At 45.3% G+C, this 21,804-nt stretch overlaps 1 protein-coding gene across 2 annotated transcripts in view; it reads right to left on the minus strand.

Moving 5' to 3' along the window:
• The window catches only part of SLC9A7 (solute carrier family 9 member A7), a 139,087-nt gene that overhangs the window by 17,940 nt on the left and 99,343 nt on the right, over positions 1-21,804 (minus strand). Inside the window, exons 13-15 of one of the 2 annotated variants that reach the window (XM_045995561.1) lie at positions 14,119-14,178; positions 9,967-10,030; positions 1,115-1,197 (exon numbers count right to left, since the gene is read on the minus strand). In XM_045995561.1, the coding sequence (XP_045851517.1) occupies positions 1,115-1,197; positions 9,967-10,030; positions 14,119-14,178 (207 nt within the window). The remainder of the gene's footprint in view (positions 1-1,114; positions 1,198-9,966; positions 10,031-14,118; positions 14,179-21,804) is intronic. The other variant, XM_045995562.1, reaches the window with a different exon arrangement.

Below are 21,804 nucleotides of genomic sequence, written 5' to 3' on the forward strand. Positions count from 1 at the left end.
ATGCATGTCCTATGACCCAGCAATTTCACTCCTGGATATATTCGCAACAAAAATGTATGTACAGATGCACCAAAAAACATATACAAAAATGTTCATAACAGTATTTTTAATACTAGCTCCAAATTAGAAACAATCTACATCAACAATCAAAAGATTGTTCATCAACAATCAAAGATAAATAAATGATGGTATATTCATACAGCCAGATACTATATAGCAATGAAAACAGATGAACTCAAGCTACACATGACAACATGGAAGAGTCGCACAAAAGATGTCAAGCCAAATAAACCAGACGCTAAAATCTATATATTCTGTAGTCCCATTCATACAAAGTTCAAAAAACAGATAAAACTATTAAGTGTTACTAGAAGTCAGGAGTGCGGTTACATCTAGAGAGAAGAAGGGTTGGTAACTGGGTTATGGCATGCGGGGAACTGAAGACTTTGGTTTTCACCTTCTTGGTGTTCAGTGTGTTTATTTTGTGAAATTCATCAAGCACCCAAGATTTGTGTACTTTTCTGTACGAATCTTAGACTTCAAAAAAAATTTTAGTACTTTCAAAGTTTCCTGACTTTGTACTTCCTATGCATTTGATCACTATGTCAACTTAAATTATGGAAGTTTAACTTCTGGATTTTTCATTTCCACTGGAGAACAGGTGAATCTACTAGAACAGAGTCTTCCCTGCAAGTGGTCCAGCTGAGACATGGATCAGACTTTCTTCCATTCAGCCAATAGGAATTCTCTTCCCCACATGGATTAACTGCCCAAGTTCTACTACCCTTCCTGACCACAGCATGGTTCATTGTGTAAATTTAACTAATTCACTTACACAGGCTTATTTCCCTAGGACATAACATTCTTAAGAGCCACATGAGTCTATCACCCTGTGGGTTAGCCACCCTAATGACATACAAACATTCCTCTTGGCCAGAGCCCTGCTCGCCAGGACTACCTGTGATTGAATGATCACTGCCTCTGGCCCAAGAGGCGACTGACTATACCTGTACCAAGCACACGTCTTCCTTACTCATCAGAATTCATTCACGGACAACAAGAGAACTTCATCGTTGGTGTTTCACAAATATAGGGAAGCCACTGAAAAGGATACTTGTGGTCAAAGCTATACCACAGCCTGAAGAGCCATGCACTCTCCTGCTTTGTCCGGTTTCCTCTGGCAGAATCTGGACCGTCCTAAGAATGAACAAGAAAACAGATGCTTAGTTGCAGAAAAGGGATTGAAATTGGGTGTGCATGTATTGGGAGGAGGGGAAGCTTCTTTTCTAACTAATAACTTTTAGAGATTCTGAGCTCAGAGTCAAACATCCTCTATCACCAAAGTTTCAGATATACTAGGAGGTAATACCTTGAAAGAAACTGAATAAATCCAAAAGGCAGACATATCAACCCTCAAAGTAAAAAGGCTTGGTTATGTCTGTGGGCAGATCAACTCAGTGCGGTACAAAATTTCTTTTGGCATTCTTACTGTAATTTCCTCCAAGTGCCTTTTAAAGCAGATTGATTACGCTGACATAGTGTCGATCCTAATGGGCCGAAACTGATCTATAGGGAATATTGAAGAAAGCTTCTATAAAACCAACTTCCCAAGTCTCCCCAAAGCTGGCCTGGGAAAGTCACGCTTGACCGTTCCCTGACAGATCAGCCCCGGGCTTGTGGTGGTCCTTAATGGAGGCATCTACATTGCCTTCCAGCTGGGGCAGTGACTTGTTGCCCTGGCAACCTTAGGATGATGGGGGCAGCAAGCAAGGGAAATGGGGCCGGAACTATTTCTATTATTTTAAAGGTTATTTATTTATTTGAGAGAGAGAAAGAGAGAGCACATGAGTGGGAGAGGCAGAGGGAGGGGGAGGGAGAAACTCTCAAGCAGACTTCATGCTGAGCATGGAGCCCGACATGAGGCTTGAGCTCATGACCCTGAGATCAGGACTGGAGCCGAAACCAAGAGTCAGGCAGTCAACCAACTGTGCCAGCCAGGCAACCACGTACTTCTGTAATTTCAGCTGCCCTCAAGTGGTTACTCCTCTTGCTTCTTTCCAACTCAAACGTCCCCGTCATTTAATTTGTAAAACGCCTTGCAATATTGAACAGTCATTTGAGGCTTGGGCCATCTGCTGTGTGCAAATATTACTATTTAAGGGCAGACTAACTACAGCCATGGGAGGCCACTGCTGGCATTCTGTGTCGTTAGATGACAAGCTCTGGAAGTAGGGACCACTTGGGAGGTACAGCCATGTTTGTCATCACCCCTGGAACGTTACAGGGAGAGGCAACTCTAAGGCGGCTGACAACAGCTAAACGCACGATGAGCCACAATTCCCAGAAGCTCTAGTAGCAGCGCATGTGAGCTCCCGCTGTGACTGAGATAGTATGGGTCAGAGATCTCTGAAAAGGGAGAGCACGAGGACAAGCCAAGGGAGGGAAATCAGCAAGCACTATTTAATTTCCCAATGTTTCCCATAACAAAGGTTATTTTTTACAAAAAGAGTCCCTAGGGGACCTGAAGAACGTTTAGGGACACATGTGGAAACGGCTTGGTTAAATGAGCCCTTCTGGGGATGAGGAAATTTAAAAGAGAGAGAGAGAGAGAGAGAGAGAGAGAGAGAGAGAGAATGAGCACGTTCCCAGAGACCAACTGTATTTCCCATTTTTAGAAATCATGTGGAAAAAAGAGGGCAGAGAAATGTCTCCATTTGCAGATCATGGTCATTCCTTCAGGTAATTAGGTGCTGGCCTAATGACAACTCAAGGGAGGTTTCAGGATGTCGCTCGACTGAGTGGGAAAGGAGTGGATGAGCGTTCTGAGGGGCAAATATCTTCACGGAAAAAATTAAATGGTTTTTTATAAAGTGATAGGCTCTAAGCTCGTGGTTCTAAGCCTGCAGAATCAAACAAAAGAAGAGACTAACACAGAGACATACACGTTCAGGAAGGGTACCATAAGCCATCAGGCACAAGACAAGTCCCCCCAAGTCAGGTGCATCCGCCCCTCCCGTAAAACAGTGATAAAACGACAAACCCCGGCGCTGTCCTCCTAACCTCCGTCAAACCACAATGGGGTGTCATCACCTGGAACGCCTCCATTCCCGCCACCTCACCCCTACAAAGCTACAGGAGACTTCAGTAAGCCCCCAGAAGGACCATTACTGTGAGGAAAGCAAAGGAAAGGTCTCTTTTCGAAGGCAAACTAACAGAAGGTCTTCATAGGCGACAGAGAGTCATGCCTGCGCTCCACAAATAAGATTAAGGGGCCTCAGGGGCGCCTGGGTGGCTCAGTGGATTAAGCCGCTGCCTTCGGCTCAGGTCATGATCTCAGGGTCCTGGGATCGAGCCCCGCATCGGGCTCTCTGCTCCGCGGGGAGCCTGCTTCCTCCTCTCTCTCTGCCTGCCTCTCTGTCTACTTGTGATCTCTCTCTCTGTCAAATAAATAAATAAAATCTTTAAAAAAAAAAAAAGATTAAGGGGCCTTAGAAAGGTAGGAAACAAAAAGACTCTGCCCTAGGGTTACCAGGGGTAAATTCTGAGTAAATAAAAAGTGTAGTTTCATAGCAGGGGTGCTAAACAACTTCTTATTCTAAGAGATGGTGCCAGAAGCAGGACTAGGAAGAACCTAGGTAAACGCGCATATGGTGGCTTTAGAGAAATCAGGGCATGTCTGTGGAATGGGACTAATTTTTTAAGCTGGCCCAGAAAACAACCAATAGCTGTTGGCAGATGGGATCTGGGGGCCCCCTTCTTGCTCCAAGCAGTCTAGGGCTGAGCAGGGATCAGTGTGGGTGCAGGCAGATCCTGTAAGAGGCAGATCCTGTAAGAGGCAGCCCCCTCCCCAGGCTGCGTGTATGGAACAACTTGCCTTGCATTTCCATTCAAGCGCTGCCTGCAGAAAAGGTGGGGACCCTGCCCCCCCAAACCTGCATTCCTATAGGAGTGTTTATGCCCCAGCCCAGGCTGCTTTTAGAACCTAAAACATCCTTTCAGATGGTCACCTTCTTCCACCTACAACAGCTACCTGGCTGATCCCTATTCATTTTTTGAGGCTGGGTCCGAGGCTGGCTTCTCTGAGAATGTTTCAAGGCACAAGAACACACCAACATGTATAGATATGAATATCACAGGCTTTCTCAACAAATGACATGGTTCCAGATCCTGGCTGTGCTACTGTCTTGCTGTATGACTCTGGGCAAGTTTAAATTGACGTGTAACTGACATATGACATTGGGTCAATTTACAGTGTACAGATGTGTTGGTTTGATACGTTCATCTGTTGCAGTAGGATTACCATGTTAGCATGAGCTTCCATCTGTGCCCTTTCACATAATTCTCATTTCCGTTTGTCCGTGAGAACAACTAAGACCTACTCTCTCAGCAACTTTGCAGTTTATAAGAGTACTGCAGACTATATTCACTACGGTGTGCAGTAGATCTCCAGAACTTATCTATTAGCCACAGGACTGTACCCTTAAACATTTCCCCAACTCTCCCAACCCCCAGATCCTGGTCATCCCCATTCTACTCTCTGTTCTCATGAGTAACACAAGAGATTTTTAAACTTTTTGTTGACATTATTAATAGAGAAACCCTTTAAGCAAATATCACTGACTCTCCTTATCCCCATTTTTCAAGGATGTAACAACAAGTGTATATATATTTTTTGCATTCGTTAAGTACCTAAAGGTGTGCCAGGCACCATGCTGGGTGCCAGAAACACAAAGAGGAATGAGATTAGCACTTGCTTCTCCAAAAGTCCTTTTCCAGAGGGGAAGACACACAGATACGTATATGGTGACAAATGCGATGAAGAAAAAGAAGACAGATTAAAAAACTGAGGAGTGACAAAGGTCCTATTTTTGAAATTTTTTTCTAGAACTGATAAATAATGATTTCTGGACAGAGTTATATTTCTTTCCATTCTTATTGTTAAAAGATACAAATTTTCCAAGTTAAGGTCATTACCGTAATGAGAACAGCTTATGTTTTTTTTTCAGAGATGGAACAGAATACTTCCCTTCTCCCCCCCCACCCCACCACAAAGATGTCTATGTCCTAACCCCAGGAGCCCGTATGTTATGCTATATAGTCAAAGGGGCTTTGGAGATGGGCTTAAGGTTTTCCAGGGGGCCGATGCAATCACACAGGCCCTTAAAAGTAGACGAGGGCAAAAGAGTCAGAGAGTTGCAGTGGAAGAAAAGGCAGGAAAGATACAAAGTGTGATAAGGACTTGCCCTGCTGTTGCTGACTTTGAAGACAGAGGTGGCCATGAACCAGCACATGTAGGTGCTGCTAGGATGGGATCTTGACCCAGGGCCAATGGTCCTAGCAAGGAAATGGGACATTAGTCCTACAACCACATAACTGAATTCTACCAGCAACCGGAATGCCCCTGGCAGTGGGCTCCCCCCCCACCCCGAATCCAACCCCGCCGACACCTTGATTTTGGCCTTGAAACAGAGAAACCAGCGGAGCCCACCAAACTTTTAACCTACAGAATATAAGATCAGTGTCTTAAGCCCCTGAGTCTGTGGGAATTTATTGCAGTGGCCTTAGAAATCCAATGCAGAGCAAAAAAGCAAGGAAGTGATGTGACCCAATTTGGGCCTTTCTTTTTCTTGTCCCTGGGACAGCGGAGCCAACGACTCTCACAAGGGAGTAATAACAGGTTTTAAAAACAGGGAATCGAGAGCTCCGCAATGCCCACTCCAGGATTTTTCAAAGTAGGAATGGGCACACGACCCTCCTGGGAACCCTGTTAAAATGCGGGTTCAGAGTCAGTGGGTCTGGGTGGGGCCTGATGGTCTGCATTTTTATAAGCTCTCTGGGGATACCCAGGCTGCTGGTCCACGGGGACACTCGGAGCAGCAAGGACAGATCTACAGACCTCACCTCTGGCACTCTCCATCCTTACCGTCCCCTTCATCACACTATCACCACACCCTTAAGAATGGAGGTTCATGTGTATGGTCTGCAGATGTATCCCAAGGGCCTGAAAGAGTGTCCGGAATATAACAGGTGCTCAGTAAGTATTTGTCAAATGCATGACTAAATTAATGTGAATTCTGCACTTCTAAGAAAAAAAAAGAACAGCCAAAAGGGAAGTCTGGGACCAAGGTGGGGGTGGTGGGGAGATGGGGTAAGGAATCAGAAGAACAAAAAAGAAAAGCGTGGTGTTGGTAGGGACAAAGAGGAGGAATTTGAGAAAAGGCCCTTCGGCAACTGGTTGAAGTCAAAGATTTAAGTGACTGGGTATCAGATTTCAGCCTAGAGGAAAACTGGGGTAGGACCCAGAAAGTTACATGTCACTGTGACTATAAACAGCTGATTTTCTGTGTGCTCGTGTGCACTTGTGAGCGCACACACATGCACACCACAAGCCAGTAGTTTCCTTTCCTCCACACGCCACTCGTATCCTGCTTGTGGCCTGGTCCTGCTGAGATGATAAAGCCCGGATAAATTCGAATTCATGCTCCTAGCTACTCCAGAGCAGCCCCATCAATGCGTGCTCTTCTGTTAACTTGGGGAAGGAAGTGAATGAGGTCTCTGTCTGGCATTCAAGGTCCCCCTTGAAATGGGGTGGGAGGTCACCCCCAAGCCCAGGCAGCTTGCCTCCAGCTGGGCTTTTGTTTTGGTTGCAGAGTCACCAAGACCTCTGGAGAAACAAAGCAACTGAGTTTTTGTTTTGTTTTGTTTTGTTCTAATGAGTCAAACTTGAAGCAGAAGTCTGCCCACAATATTCTTATGCTTCCCTCACACAAAGCCAGAAGTTCTAGCCAAAAGCTCCTTTCCTTCTCCCACATGAGTTAATATTCTGTAGTTCTGTAGCCAGAACTCTTGGGCTTCTAGAACCAGTGAGGAAAATCATGTTGTCCTAAGAAATTCATTTCCATCAAAATGTCGCTTTCCTGTTTGTTTTTAGGGAGATCATTTAGATAATGAGGTAACAAGAACTGCCCTTTCTTTTCTGATGGGGAACAAACATCTGGACTTTCCCCATTTATGACTGCAGTTTCATGACATCACTAAGCGTGTGACCTGGATCCATTTCAGGGGAAACTGCAAGAACCCAGGATTTTACCCAAAAACGAGAAGCCCATTTATTTCTCTGTTTTATTGTTGCTCATGACCACTGAGTGCTCCCAGCCTGGTTGTTAGTGGCTCACTGGACTGAGAAGGTCGGGTCAGGAGGTCTGAGGGATATAAGGCCTGTTAAGTACAAGGACATGAGTCCTATTTAAGAAAGTGCCCTGGGAAACCAAGCTTGAAGTTGCCTTCCCCCCCCCCCCCCCCCAGTCTGACAGCAATCTTGAAAGACTTTCACAAGGCCAGTGGAATGGATTCTGAGGGCCCTTGGCATGACTGTGTATGAGGCTCAGAAGGAGGGAAAGCCATGACACCAGCTCCTGGCTAGGGCGGGCCACCGGGTGCCACTGGGAGTCCAGCAGAAGTCACCACCAAGGGCACATTCACAACTGGCCCAAAGGTCCCCCCAGGGAGCCATCGAGGACACTGAAGACCCACGCCCACCTAGGGAGGTTTCTGAAATGCACTCTGCGTGGGGCGGGGAGCAGTCACTGCCCACACTAAATGCACTGCCCCAACCCTTAGCACTCAGGACCCACTGCTTTCTCCAACATTTCCATGGAACAGTGACAGCAAGCTGGTGACTTAGTTATAAGCCCAGTGTCTCCATGTGAAGTTCTTATGAGATGGATGGTGAGTTCGGCTACAGGAAAGCAACCAAACCATTTCATGCTTTTCCTTTCACAGATGCTTAAATCCAGAGGCAGGATTAATGAAAAACAAACAGCAAAAGGGCTGGGGGTGTCTGATGAGTCTGGAACCGACAAGATGAAATCTGTCCAAACCCTGGCTATCCAGCTGGAATTAGCCTGTTTTCTTACAAAATTCATCTGGACCAGCTGTGGTCCTGGGGAGGAAGCTTTGGAGGAGGCCATTTGTATCCTTCCAGAGCCCTCCTTCTCCTTCCAGTGAAAGAAAGACACTTCACCCAGGTTTTCTCAGGGTGAGTTTCAAGATCTCCCTGTTAGACTCTAAATTAGCTTCCAGGTACACAATTCCCAAACCCTAGGTTTCTAAACTCCTTAATTCAAGCTAGGGTCCAATGGCAACTTTTCAAGAATTTCTCTGGAGCACCATTCAAGTGGGCGTCCTATCATCTCCCATGAAGCTCACTGAAAACTCTTCCTAAAATGTGCCCCCCTTTCAGAGGTTGTGGCTTTGAGACCCTGAATGCGCACTGCCACCAAGATGTGACCACCCTCAAAGAGAAAGAAATCAGGAAAAGCCACAGCGGCACTCCCAGGCCCCACAGGGCACCACTGTGGGCAACACTTGTTTAAGGGGCTTCAAGGGCTGGAGTCATTTAGAAGGTCCTCTGGCGTCTGACATATAGAGACTAGGTTTAGGATGGAGTGCGATTCCACGGACTGGAGAGAAAGCGACACCCGGCACGGTCACAGACAGAGTGTGCGTGCGGTTGGGTAAGGCTTTTTGCCACGCCGCACAGAAGAGTTCTGGACTCGGTGGGGAGGGGGCCATTGGTAACATTTTGGTAACACATTTTTGCTCTTAGCATAGCCTCTCTCTGCCCTGCCAGCCCAGGAAATGCTGGCCCTAGGAGGAAGCAAACCCCAGGGACACAGCAAGGGTCCTGTGGCAGCCTGCACTCACGTCTGCCACTTTGCTGATGTTCTTCCCATGAAGAGGTTATGATCTCTCTCCCCTCCCGTTGCATCAGAGCTGGCTTGAGCAACTCAAGTGCGACTACCAGTGAGTTCCAGAGGTGACCGGAAGGTCCTGAGACCTTTAGGATCAGGTCAGAAAAGGCGGTGCCCAGCTGCGGGAACCCTGAGTCATCGGGGAAGGGGCCCAGTGCCCCCAGGCCATGTGCAGGCACCACGTGTGGGCACTGCAGTCGGCTGTCCCCCTCTTCGGGTCCTCCCATCCCAGGCACCAGACAGATGAGCGAACGAGTCTCTGGCCGATTCCGGCCCCCAGCTTCCTGCTCGAGCAAGGACAAGCTGCCCCTGTTATGCCCTTTCCAAAGCGCCAACTAGAGGATCCGTGAGTGAAAGAAACTGTTGCTCCCTTTCCTCTGCGTGGTGCAGTTGGTTATGTAGTAACAGTAACTGGAACAGATGGCCAAACTGCAGGCCAGGACGTTCCTCTCGGCCACGAGGACTCTGTCAGGATTCTCCGTGGCAGCGGGGACACGTCCCTGCTCATCACACTCAATGTTGCCACGGGGCTCCTCTGATCCCAGCCTCGACAGCTTCCCTTCCGGCATGCTGTCCCAAGCTGTCACTGCTGCCACCACCCTGCCTAAGCCCTAATGGTCCACCTGGCGGTGACCTTCTGCCCTTGGTGGTCGGGGTGAGGACCCCTGCTCAGCCGTTCCTGGGCTTGTGGGGAACACAGCGGGAGAGGGTCCTGGGCCCTGGAGGAGTGGGAGGGCCTGAAATCACCCACATCCTTCCTCTCCTCCTCAGATTCCCTGGGCTGGAGAGTCAGACCCCATCCCCTGCCTTCCCCTGCCTGGGCACTACAGACAGACTCTGACCCGGGGACCGTGAGCCAGTCACCAGTGTACCCAGTCTATCCATTCTTGGAAGGCAAGCAGTCAGGGACTTAGCTGGAATGCTCTTCCTGGCTGGCATACCCCTCCATATGGTGTTTTAAAAATGCCGACCCTAGGGTCTAACCCCGGCTTCATCACTTTCTAATCCTCTGACTGTTGATGACTCACTGAGACTCTCAAACTTCAGCTTCTAATCTGCAGAATGGGGACAACAGAACCTCCCTCATAAGGTTGCCATCAAGGTCATGGTGAGGAAATCCATGTAAAGAGAACCCGGCCTATAGTAAGTGCTCGCTGCATTGCAGCCCTTTTGAACAGTGTCTTCCCTTGAAGAAGCACCTCTTGTGACTTACCCCTTGTAAGACTTGAAAGCTGTCATTGTTGGGTGGTGGGTCTTGATCTGGGTCAACACCAACTCTGTAAGTCACCAGGGAGAGAGACAAGGAGAAAAAGGGAGAGCATTAGCTTGGACCACGGCAGCCATGCTGGCTGGAAGTAGCCAAGAGGCCGGCCATCTTCCGGAAGCAGAAGGAGTAGTTAGCTAGAAGAGGAAGGCTGTCATGCAAAAGTTGGGAGAAAGAGGTCATGTTCCATGTCAGATCCCAGGGGGCAGGAGAGGCAAGTGGTACTATGTGCTTACAGCCTACATGAGGCCACTGGGGAAGGGCACCCAACTGTCCCTCTGTCTTCCTACACCAGAGGATCCCAGTTATCCAAACATGGGACTCACTGCCCCATGCCTTTTCCCTTCTGCTGCTTCCTCACGTCTGCCCTGACCTGCTTTCCATTCCCTAAATTTCTGTCCTGCCATTTTTCATATATCCAGGGCGGTGCCAGAAGAATTTAGTGAACACCTGTATACCCACCATGGAGAGTCTACTGTTAACATACTGCTGGACTTTCTTTATCGCATATCTCTCCACTTCTCTATCTTCCATCTTACTTTTTAGACGCATTCAAATAAAGTTGCACACATCAGTACACGTCCCTAAATACTTGGGCATACATTTCATTAACGTTTTATCCTGGTGCCCCCATGTCCTCCCACAGCTGAGATGACCTGAGAAGTGACTCTTTTAAGATCAACAACTGAAGACAGAAAGAAAAAGCAAAGTGGCAAAATCCACTTACAACACATCCTATGCTTTGACTAGGATAGTCGTCTTGGCTTAGTAACACACCAACTGTTGTCTTGTGCACCTGTTAATTCTTTATCCCTGTACCTTCCTCACCCTGAGGCAGAGGACTGTGACCTCCATCACACGGGGAGGGCGGAGAAAACAAAGAGGACAGGAAAATTCTCTGCCTTCCCACGCTCCCTCCAGTGTTGCAAAGAACTATAAACCAAGAACACGGTTTCTGGCAGGTCTGACTCAAGCCCGAAGGGAGGTGCCGAATGGCTTCACCCAAGGGTCTTGGCAGTCCAGTACTGGGGTAGTGGCTCCAGTGAGTGGACAGCAGACTACAAAAACCCACATGCGTGCGCCTTACTTATCTTCCTCTCCCTCCCTCTTTCCTACCTATGATGCCCAGGTTATTTCTTGAAAATGAAAACAGAAGACAACAGAGATGTGCCCACCTCTGAAAGCCAACGTCTACCCTGCCTTAGCACAGCTTTGTTAAGCACTAACCTGAGGTATGTGTCCCTGGAAAGGGGGAACTATGGAGGGAAAGGGAACAGAGAGCCCATATGTTGCTGAAGGTGAAGTTTAAAACCACAAGATGAATTCATGTATTCGGCAAATCTTTATTGAGTGCCCATGACACCAAGTTCTGCTCTATTTAAACTCTGGTGTACCTGACACCAGATTTCCTACCTACAGGCCCGGGCTTTGGTAGAATTTTTGCAGTGAGTTCGATGGACTTTGCTATGTGTCTAGGGGCTGCTTCGAGGCTGGAGAGTCTGAGGGCTGGAGGCTTGTCCTCCTAACTGGATGTTATTTGAGGACTTTTGAGCAACAAGTCTCACAGAGATTTTCTGATATGAGACCCATGCAATTCAGGGCTGTCCCCCAAAAGTCCCGCCAGAGCCTCAATGTACCTGATGTGTCTAGTGTATCAAAGTGTTGGCCGAGGGGTCATGTATGGAATTCCTGGCTCCTGATTTTGAGCCCTCACCTGTTTCAGACACTCTTAACACACAATCCCCCAGAGAAGAGTCCTCTGTCTGGTAGCTCGGTCCACACTCGTGGTATCAACAGCTAGGAATCCAACATTAGGCCCTGCTCTGTGGGTCCTACAGCAGCACAGAGCCACTTCACGGCAGACTCGTTTACTCAGATGAGCTCCCCAGTGCAGACTCAGAGGGGCGGAGTGCCGGTTACCCTGCTCTTTCTCCGACAGCCTCCCGGAATGCCAGGTGACACAGCAGACCTCGGCCTAACCACAAGCTCTGACCAGACTGTGGGGCAGGAGCAATGAGATTATCTGATCTGACGGGTGTGAGTCACAGTTTGGCCAAGAATGTGGCAGTCCAGGTCTCCCACTAATAATCTCTCCTTTCTATACTGTGAATTTTGAAACAGGTATAATCAGCCTTCGTAAATGGCTTCCACGTCAGCAAAGAGAAAACAAGTTGACGTTACTGTCCTAGGTAAAATAGGACGACTGGGAGTAGGAGAAAAGGTTAAGGATGCCCTGTATTACAATAATGAAAATAAAACCAAATATAATAAAAGCTGCCAAAAGAAATTTAGCCCCCTCTATGCTTTTGAAGTCTATTAAAAGGAAAAAAAAAAACTTGGTTAAAAAGAATTAAATTTTGTTCACCAAGAACTGTTTATGAAGACTAGGTTGTGACTATTTTCATTCAAGTTCTGGCCGTGTCAGTAGGACTCATCTATTTATCCTGGGCCCATGTGGCCAGGTCAGAATTCAATATAACAAGGCATAAAACGATGAAATAACTTGATAACATCAAAAAAGTAGGGTCATCCTAAACTTGTGATGTTCAGTGTTTTGTTCGGGGGAACTCGGGAATGAGTCTAGATCCACGCTGTCCAGCAGAACTTACTGCAGCTTTCTAGATCTGCACAGTCCGATGTGCTAGCCACCAGCCACGTGCGGCCAGCCCCTAAGCAGTTGAAACTGCTGCACTTTACATTTCGTTCAGTGTCACGCCAAGTGAGAAAATGGAGCAATCAAACTAATGTGCTCATTCTGGAATGAAAACATATAGAAAGAACATGAATAATTTCCTTTCTGGTATAAGTACATTCTGATGAGCTGCCATCTAAAATGCCAGGAAATCCCAGGACTTTTAGAGGTGTTCTACTTTAACCGGTGATTTCTAAAAATGTGAATGGCTGAGGCCCTAAATCATTGCAGGACTAGGAGACACATGCCTTCCTGTAAAACCTGAACTCCAGATCGCAGTCTGAATGCTCTCATGTCCCAAGGGTAATAACTTGTGCTTTGCCCAAAGGACTTTCCTTCCTGAAGGTGGGATATTTCAAAAGAAAGGGTTTACTCTGCACCTTATGTGCTACCTAAAGTCAGGCCTCCAAAAAGTGAGTGAGTGTGAGTGTGTGTGTGTGTGTGTGTGTGTGTGTGTGTTTTAAACAGCAGAAAGAAAGTGTGAACCCAGGGATCTTAACAGCTTCCATTACTTATATACACATCATTATGGCCCATTTGGAGCCCGGTGATTTCACAGCGTCCATGGCCGGTGATGAGCAGGGCTGTTCTCTCCACCGTCCTCAGAAGACGTCCTTTCACAGTGGGAGAAACAGAGCTCAAGCCTACTGTGCCCTGATTTATCTGCTGGCACTGAGAATGAGGTTGGGATGAACACATGCTGATAAAGACACAGAAAGGGCAAAGGAAACATTAAAGTCTTTGTTCTGCTTGCCCCACATCGCTCCCTCCCCTAATCAGATCATGAACTTGGGTGGACACTGAGAACCTAATTGCATTACCCGAGTCTTTATCTTCTGGGTTTTTTTTTTTTTTTTTTGAAAACCAAACAAATCTGCTTTTGTATCTTCAGATTCCCCAAAAGGTACGAGTACGCACTTACATACTTTAAAAACTACTCAAAAGCACTGGTACTTCATTCAGATGGTGTAAGCCCTACCCCAGTCATGGCAGACATACCAAATCCTAATTCTCTTCATGAGTGAACAGCCTTGTTTAGTAGATCATAACCAAGACTTTGTGGAAGATGTGTCTGCGGCTCTGGGAATGGACCGCTCTCGCCACTAAGCTCAGTTGTGTAAGAGGGGAGACCGTTGCCAACTCTGGCTTTGGTGGGGACACACGCTGCCCAGTAGGCAGGGACAGAGAACGGAACCTCAGGAACACCGAGCCAGCAAGCAACCCAAAGACAGTGTGGAAAAGGGGTTAGACTTGACCCGACCTCTTGCCCCTTGGCTGAAAGGGGCAGAGGGTGGGTGCACACAGGAAGGAAGAAAGAGACAAAACGGCATCAAGAGAAACACGTCAGGTTAGAAGGAGGAGAAAAGCCAGGCCCAGTTAATTTGTTTCTGAGGATTTCTTCATGTCACCTGATGTACTGCCGGCGCAGTTCATTCTGGTCCTCTTCGGACGGCTCCTCGATGCCAACTCTGGGCAGCAGCAGAAGGGAACGTGAGTGTGACGGGGAGCACAAGGGAGCCAGGAGCTCTGGGCACAGGACCCGGACCGCGCCCATCAAGGAACAGGCGGACTCACTCTGAAGAGAGATCCGTACCCTCTCTGAAACTGTACCCATTCTCTCAAACCCAGAGAGGCTGCTAAATTTAAATTTAAAGCAACAATGTTAGGAGCTATGCTCAATGAGGATCAATTGGGAAGGAAGGTAAGCCTCTCAAAAGATCATGTAAGGAAACCAGAGAAATATGTGCGGCTTATGGAAAATGAATTTATACAAGTTTTCAGGAATTCACCTGTTCCATAGAGCAAGGTACATCCATAGGAAAAACAGAAAACAAAGTTGTTACAAAACACGTATTTGAAGTTTTACACATATTTTGACACATATTCGACAGAAAGAGCAAAAAGCATCATATTGTTGAAAACAGCAACAATACTTAAGAAGACAAAGATGGCTTTTTTTTTTTTTTTTTTTTTTGGACACGAGTAAACTGTGTTGTCCAAGGGTTCCTGAAGGTCAGGAACTCAACTTCTGCTCTTCTCTTTCTCTTGTGCCTTAGAGTTGACATGGTCCCTTTGTACCCGCTTTAACAATTTCTGGGTTGTATTCAGGGTACATTTGAACCTTGCCATCAGACTAAGAACCGTGTTTCACGATCTTGGCACTATTGACATTTTAGGCCCTGGCCTTTACCTCCCAAGATACCAGTAGCAGCCCCCTACCCAGTTGAGGCAACTCAAAATTTTATCTCCAGACATTGCCAAATGGCCCCTGGGTGGCAAAATGCCCTTAATCGAGAACCAGTGCACTAAATCATGTATTATCAGTTGGGGGTGGCATTGTCCCCATGGGTGTGAAGACTGGTTCTTGTGAGACAAAACATTTTAGACATTACAATGCTTTATACCCTCTAAAGCATGAGCCTACATAAACAAGTCTATAGCAGATCTGTGCTATTTTTTTTCCCAAATCTGTGCTATTAAGATTTCACTGGAAGAGGTAATCAGGGGAAAAACATTTTTGAAGGGCTCCTTGTAGGGGAACAACAATGAAAACAAGGTGGAAAAACACTGTGATAGACAATGCCCAACTTCTTACGCTACTGAAATCCCTGGGAATCTGCAAGTGAGAACGAGCTATGCTTCCTAAGGGGTACCTTAACAAGTCACCTGCTCAGAATGTGACTTACAGCAGATTCTCTATTTTACTATACTACTGAAAAATTGTAACCAATTCCAGAAAAGCAAACTAGACTCCATTAAGGTAAGATTCACTGATCATCATCATCATCATCATCATAATAATAATAGCAATGGGAGTAGTACTGATGTTATGATTTGTAATGGTAACATAATAAATTATATATAACATATATAATAATTAATAGCTAAAAGATACTAAATGCTTACCATGTGCCAGATGGTACCTTTATTTCTTTTTCAGACGGTACGTTTCATGAGAGAATTATCACATCTATTTTATCCTTGCACTACTGTCCCCATCTAAACGGGTGAGGAAACTGAGTCAAAGAGGTAAATAAGTTGCCCAAGGTCACAAAGTTAGAAAATGGTGGAACCAAGACTGTGGCTGAGGCTCTTAGACCCCAGAGCCCAGTTCTTCACCTTACAGTATTCGCCCTTCAAAAAAAAAAAAGATTTATTTATTTGAGATGGGGGTAGGGGGCAGGGGCGGAGGGAAAGGAAGAGAGAAACCAAAGCAGACTCCACGCTGAGCCCAACATGGGGCTCCATCCATGACCTTGAAATAATGACTTAAGCCAAAACCAAGAGTCGGATACCCAACCAACTGAGCCACCCAGGCGCCCTGGGATCCATCCTACAATTACAGGCTGGTGTACTTAAAAACTCTTTTCAAATATTCAGTTACAAATGCTATTTACATAAAGAGCTCAGGGCTTCTCCCTACCTTTACTCTTCACAGTATCTGGCAAATTGTAAGTTCTCAGTCTAACAGGATTATACTGAGGAGAGTGTCCTTCCTTGTCCCGAAGTATCTGCACGACTGCGCTGTGGGGTGTGAGGGCTACCCGGATGTCTGGGCATGTGCCATTCCGACCCCACCTTCACCACCACCTCATGTGTGTGTCACCTGAAGCTGGCGACTCCAAAGAGCCACCATGCTGCCCAAATGTGCTCTGCACACATACCAGACTCCTTTGCTGAAACAGTCCTATGGTCACCTTGTTAAATTGCCAACATTACATCTTGTGTGAATAACATCTGCTCAAGGGACTAAGAAAAATATGTAGTTTGTGCATTACCAGAAAACAATTTGAGGGGCACCTGGTGGCTCAGTGGGTTAAAGCCTCTGCCTTGGGTTCAGGTCATGATCCCAGGGTCCTGGGATCGAGCCCCGCATCGGGCTCTCTGCTCAGCAAGAAGCCTGCTTCCTCCCTCTCTCTCTGCCTGCCTCTCTGCCTACTTGTGATCTCTGTCTATCAAATAAATAAATAAATAAAATATTAAAAAAAAAAGAAAACAATTTGAGTGTCTCGCCATCATGTTTTAAAGTATCAGTCACCACATACTGATTTTAAAAAGATACGTTGGGTTTCTGGAAAGCAGCAACCTGGCTCTGGATTTGGGTCACGGCCATTTTTATTTTACACAGACTAGAACTTAGCCATGGTTAAAAATCACAACTAACTCCTCATTATTTATGGTGGAACTCGGAATCCCACCCTGGACTTCTGACTTCTGAGCAGCCACTTAACACCTCATAAGGGCCTCTGTCCGGAGCCTGGAGAAATAAGGAACAGGTAGGTGTTGATTTTACTTAGGTCATAGAGGTCAAAATACCACACTGAACTTCAGGGGGTTTCTGAAGAATTTTAGAATAAGAACCTGGTTCACATAAATGATTCATGTTCATGAAGTAACGTCAGAAACCACAGGCCAGAGAAACCAATGAATCTCATTACTTTATTTCTGAGGGAATTTCTTTTCATGTAATCTCTATAAATGTCAGTTTCTATACTTAGATAATCACTATTTAAACAAATCTGGAAAATGCAAAGTACTGACACCAAACATGTTGTTTACCTATTTGCTTCATTATGCTGTCTGGGCAGAGCTGAACAGAAAGAAGGAAAGAATAAAGATAGGAGCAGAAATCAAAGAAATGGAGAGAAGAAAAACAATACAGGAAATCAATGAAACAAAAAGCTGGTTCTTTGAGAAGATCAATAACATTGACAAACCTCTAGCAAGACTGAAAGAAAAAAAGAGAGGGGATATAAATTTCCAATATCGGGAATGAAACAAGGAGTGTTACTATATATGTCACAGATGTCAAGAAAATAATAAGGTAAGGCTACAAACAACATAAACTTGACAACTCAGGTGAAACAGGACCAATTTCACAAACTACCACAGTTCACCCAATATGAAACAGATAATCTTTTTTTTAAAGATTGATTTCTTTGGGAGAGAGAGAGCAAGCATGTGAGTGGGGGGAGGGGGGGAATCTCGAGCAGACTTCCCCCTGAGTATAGAGCCCAATGTGGGGCTCAAACCCATGACCCTGAGACCATGACGTGAGCCGAAATCATGAGCTGGATGCTTAATTGATTGAGCCCAGGTGCCCCATGAAAGAGATCATCTTAACAGCCCTATAACTATTAAAGAAATTGCCTTCACAATTTGAAAACTCTTGAAAAAGAAGTCTCCAGGACCAGATGGTTTTACTGGAGAATTCCATTAAGCTTTCAAGATGAGTTAACACAAATTCTACAGGATGTCTTCCAGAAAACAGAAGAGTAAGGAACACGTCCCGGCTCGTTTTGTGAGGCCAGATTACTCTGATACCAATATCAGATTGGTAAAATAGAAAAAACCAGTACAAAATAGAATAGAAAAAGGAAAATAGAAAAATAGAAAAAGGCAGTACCAAAAAGAGAGAAAATGGTAAACCAATATTCCTCATGAACACAGAGCATAAAAATCTTTAAGAAAATAATAGCTAATGGAATTCAGCAATATATAAAAAATTTATACACCATAACCAACTGGAGTTTATTTTAGGGAAGTAAGCCTGGTTAAATATTTGAAAATTACTTTAGAAAAAGGGGTGGTGCCTTGGTGGCTCAGTCAGTTATGCACCTGACTCCTGATTTCAGCTCAGGTCATGATCTCAGAGTCTTGAGATCAAGTCTTGTATTGTACACGCTGGTTGTAGAGCCTGCTTAAGATTCTCTCTCTCTCTGCCCCTCCCCCACTCATGTATGTACTCTCTCCCTTAAAAAAAAGAAAATTAATCAATGTAACCTACCATATTAACAAGCTAAACAAGAAAAGTATGATCACATCAATAGATACAGGAAAAGCATCTGATAAAATTTAACACCTGTTCATGATAAGAACAAAAACTCTCAAAAACCTAGCAACAGATAGAAATTCCCTCAACTTAATGATGATAAACATCTACAAAAACTCAACAGCTAACGTTACACTTATTGGTGAAAGACTGAATGCTTTCTCCTTAAGACTGGAAACAAGGCAAGGATGTCAGCTCATGGCACTGTTACTCAACGTCATACCTAGCCAGAGCAGTGAGTCAAGAAAAGGAAATAGAAGGTACACTGGTTGGAAAGAAAGGAATAAAAGTGCCTCTGTTTGCAAATGATGTGATGGCCTATGTAGAAAATCACAAATAAGTTACAAAACCAAACCAAACCCTCCTAGAACTAATAAATGAGTTCAGTGTGGTCACAGGATACAAGATCAACATAGAAAAACCAGGCTGCCTGCGTGGCACAGTCGGTTAAGCGTCTAACTCTTGCCTTCATCTCAGGTCATGATCTCAGGGTCCTGGGATCCAGCCCCGCATCTGGCTCCATGCTGCGCGTGGAGCCTGTTGGAGATTATCCCTCTCCCTCCCTCTGCTCTTCTCCCCCTCTCCCTCTCTAAAAAACAAACAAAAAACAAAAATCAATTGTATTTCTATATCCTAGCAGTGAACACATGGAAACTGGAATTAAAGACAGAATAGTGGGGCGCCTGGGTGGCTCAGTCCATAAAGCAACTGCCTTCAGCTCGGGTCATGATCCCAGGGTTCTGGGATCGAGCCCTGCATCAGGCTTTCTGCTCAGAGGGGAGCCTACTTCTCTCTCTTCTCTCTCTGCCTACTTCTCTGCCTACTTGTGCTCTGTCAAAGAAATAAAACCTTTGGAACGCCTAGGTGGCTCAGTGGGTTAAGCCTCTGGCTTCGGTTCAGGTCGTGATCTCAGGGTCCTGGGATCGAGCCCCGCATCGGGCTCTCTGCTCAGCAGGGAGCCTGCTTCCTCCTCTCTCTCTGCCTGCCTCTCTGCCTACTTGTGATCTCTCTCTCAAATAAATAAAATCTTTAAAAAAATAAAGATAGAACAGTATTTATAATTCCTCAAGAAAGAAGAAATACTTCGAGATAAATCTAACAAACCAGGGCACCTGGATGGCTCAGTGGGTTAAGCCTCTGTCTTCAGCTCAGGTCATGATCTCAGGGTCCTGGGATGGAGTCCCCCATCTCTGCCGAGCAGAGAGCCCCTCTCTCTCTGCCTGCCTTTCTGCCTACTTGTGATTTCTCTCTCTGTGTGTCAAATAAATAAATAAAATCTTTAAAAAAAAACAATCTAACAAACCATGGACAGGCGCTGTATGCTGAAAACCATACAATCTAAATAAATGAAGAAACATGACACTTTCATGAATTGGAAGACTCAATGTAATAAAGATGGCAACTCTCCCCAAACTGATATATAGGTTTAACACAATTCCTGTGAAAATTTCAGCAACATTTTTTTAGAGATAGACAAGGTTATTCTAAAATATATATGGAAAGGAACTAGAACAGCTATGATAATTTTGAAAAAAGAATAATGTGGGAGGCCTCGCCCCACCTGATGCTAAAGTTTATTACATAACAATAGTTATCATGACAGTGTGGTCCTGGTGGAGGGTTGAATGCATTCATCATTGGAGCAGAACACAAACAGACACACGTGTATACAGCTAACTGATTTTTGGCAAAGGAGCAAAAGTAATTCAATGGAGTAAGACTAGTTTTTTTAAAAGATTTTATTTATTTATTTGAAAGAGAGAGGGAGTACAAGCAGGGGAAGCAGCAAAAGGAGAGGGAGAAGCAGTTTGTCTGTGGATCAGGGAGTCTGATGTGGGGCTTGAGCCCAGAACCCTGGGATCATGACCTGAGCCAAAGGCAGATGCTTAATGACTGAGCCACCCAGGTGCCCCAAGACCAGTCTTTTTAACACATTGCCAGAACAACTGGATGGTTTTAGGCAAATAAGATAAAACCTCAACCTAAACCTTGTATCTTATATAAAAATCAACCCAAAATGGACCACAGACTTAAATGTCAAGCAGAACACTAAAAAACTTTTAGAAGATAACACAGAAGAAATCAGGATCTAGAGCTTGACAGAGAGTCCTTATATGTAACACCAAAGACACGGTGCATAAAAGAAAAAAAAATGGTAAATGGCACTCCCTCAAAACTGAAACTTGTGTTGTATGGTAGACTCTACTAAAAGGATTAAAAGACAAGCCACAACCTCGAAGAAAATACTTACAAACCACATCTCTGACAGAAGATTAGTATCTATAATAAATAAAGAACTCAAAACTCAATTAAAAAAACCCAAACAATCTGATTAGAAAACAAAGAGTTTGAGCAGGTGTTTCATCAGAGAAGATACAAGAATGGCCAATAAGCACACAAAGAGATGCTTGATATCATTAGTCATTAGAGAAATGCAAAGTGAGGCCACAGGGAGGTATACCCACACACCTATGAGACCTACAATCAAGAAGAGTGGTAACAGGGGCACCTGGGTGGCTCAGTGGGTTAAAGCCTCTGCCTTCGGCTCAGGTCATGATCCCAGGGTCCAGGGATTGAGCCCCGCATTGGGCTCTCTGCTCAGCAGGGAGCCTGCTTCCTCCTCTCTCTCTGCCTGCCTCTCTGCCTACTTGTGCTCTCTGTCAAATAAATAAATAAAATTAAAAAAAAAAGAAGAGTGGTAACACCAAATGCTGGCGAGGATGTGGAGAAATGAGATCTCTCCTATGCCCAGTCATACACATCATCATTTCCCGATTCCTCTCTGGGCACTAGCTGCTATGTTCTAGGTGCTATCTGTACATTACATGGATATTTCCATGATGATAAATTATATCATAATTATATTTGTATATACAGCTTATGTGCCTCAGGAAAAGCTACACACACTCTCAGTTCTGGAAAGGACAATCTGAGTGGCCCAATTTGGAAAAGGGTTACCAGAAGTGCAAAATGTCACAAGTCAACTCTCCTATTGGTGGGAAATTATTTGCCTATACATGTGTGTAGTGTGTGGGAGGGCCTATAAACCAGGATGAAAAACCAACATGAATTAATCAGGCTCTGAGCATCCAGGTACCTACTGAGTGACCAGACAAATAGGAGCAGAAAGTAATCTCAGAGGTCAATCTTGAGATTCTTTTTTTTAAAAAAAGATTTAATTTATTTGAGGGGCACCTGGGTGGCTCCATGGGTTAAGCCTCTGCCTTGGGTTCAGGTCATGATCTCGGGGTCCTGGGATCAA

Source organism: Meles meles, chromosome X (assembly GCF_922984935.1).
Source record: "Meles meles chromosome X, mMelMel3.1 paternal haplotype, whole genome shotgun sequence".
Classification (NCBI taxonomy): Eukaryota; Metazoa; Chordata; class Mammalia; order Carnivora; family Mustelidae; genus Meles; species Meles meles.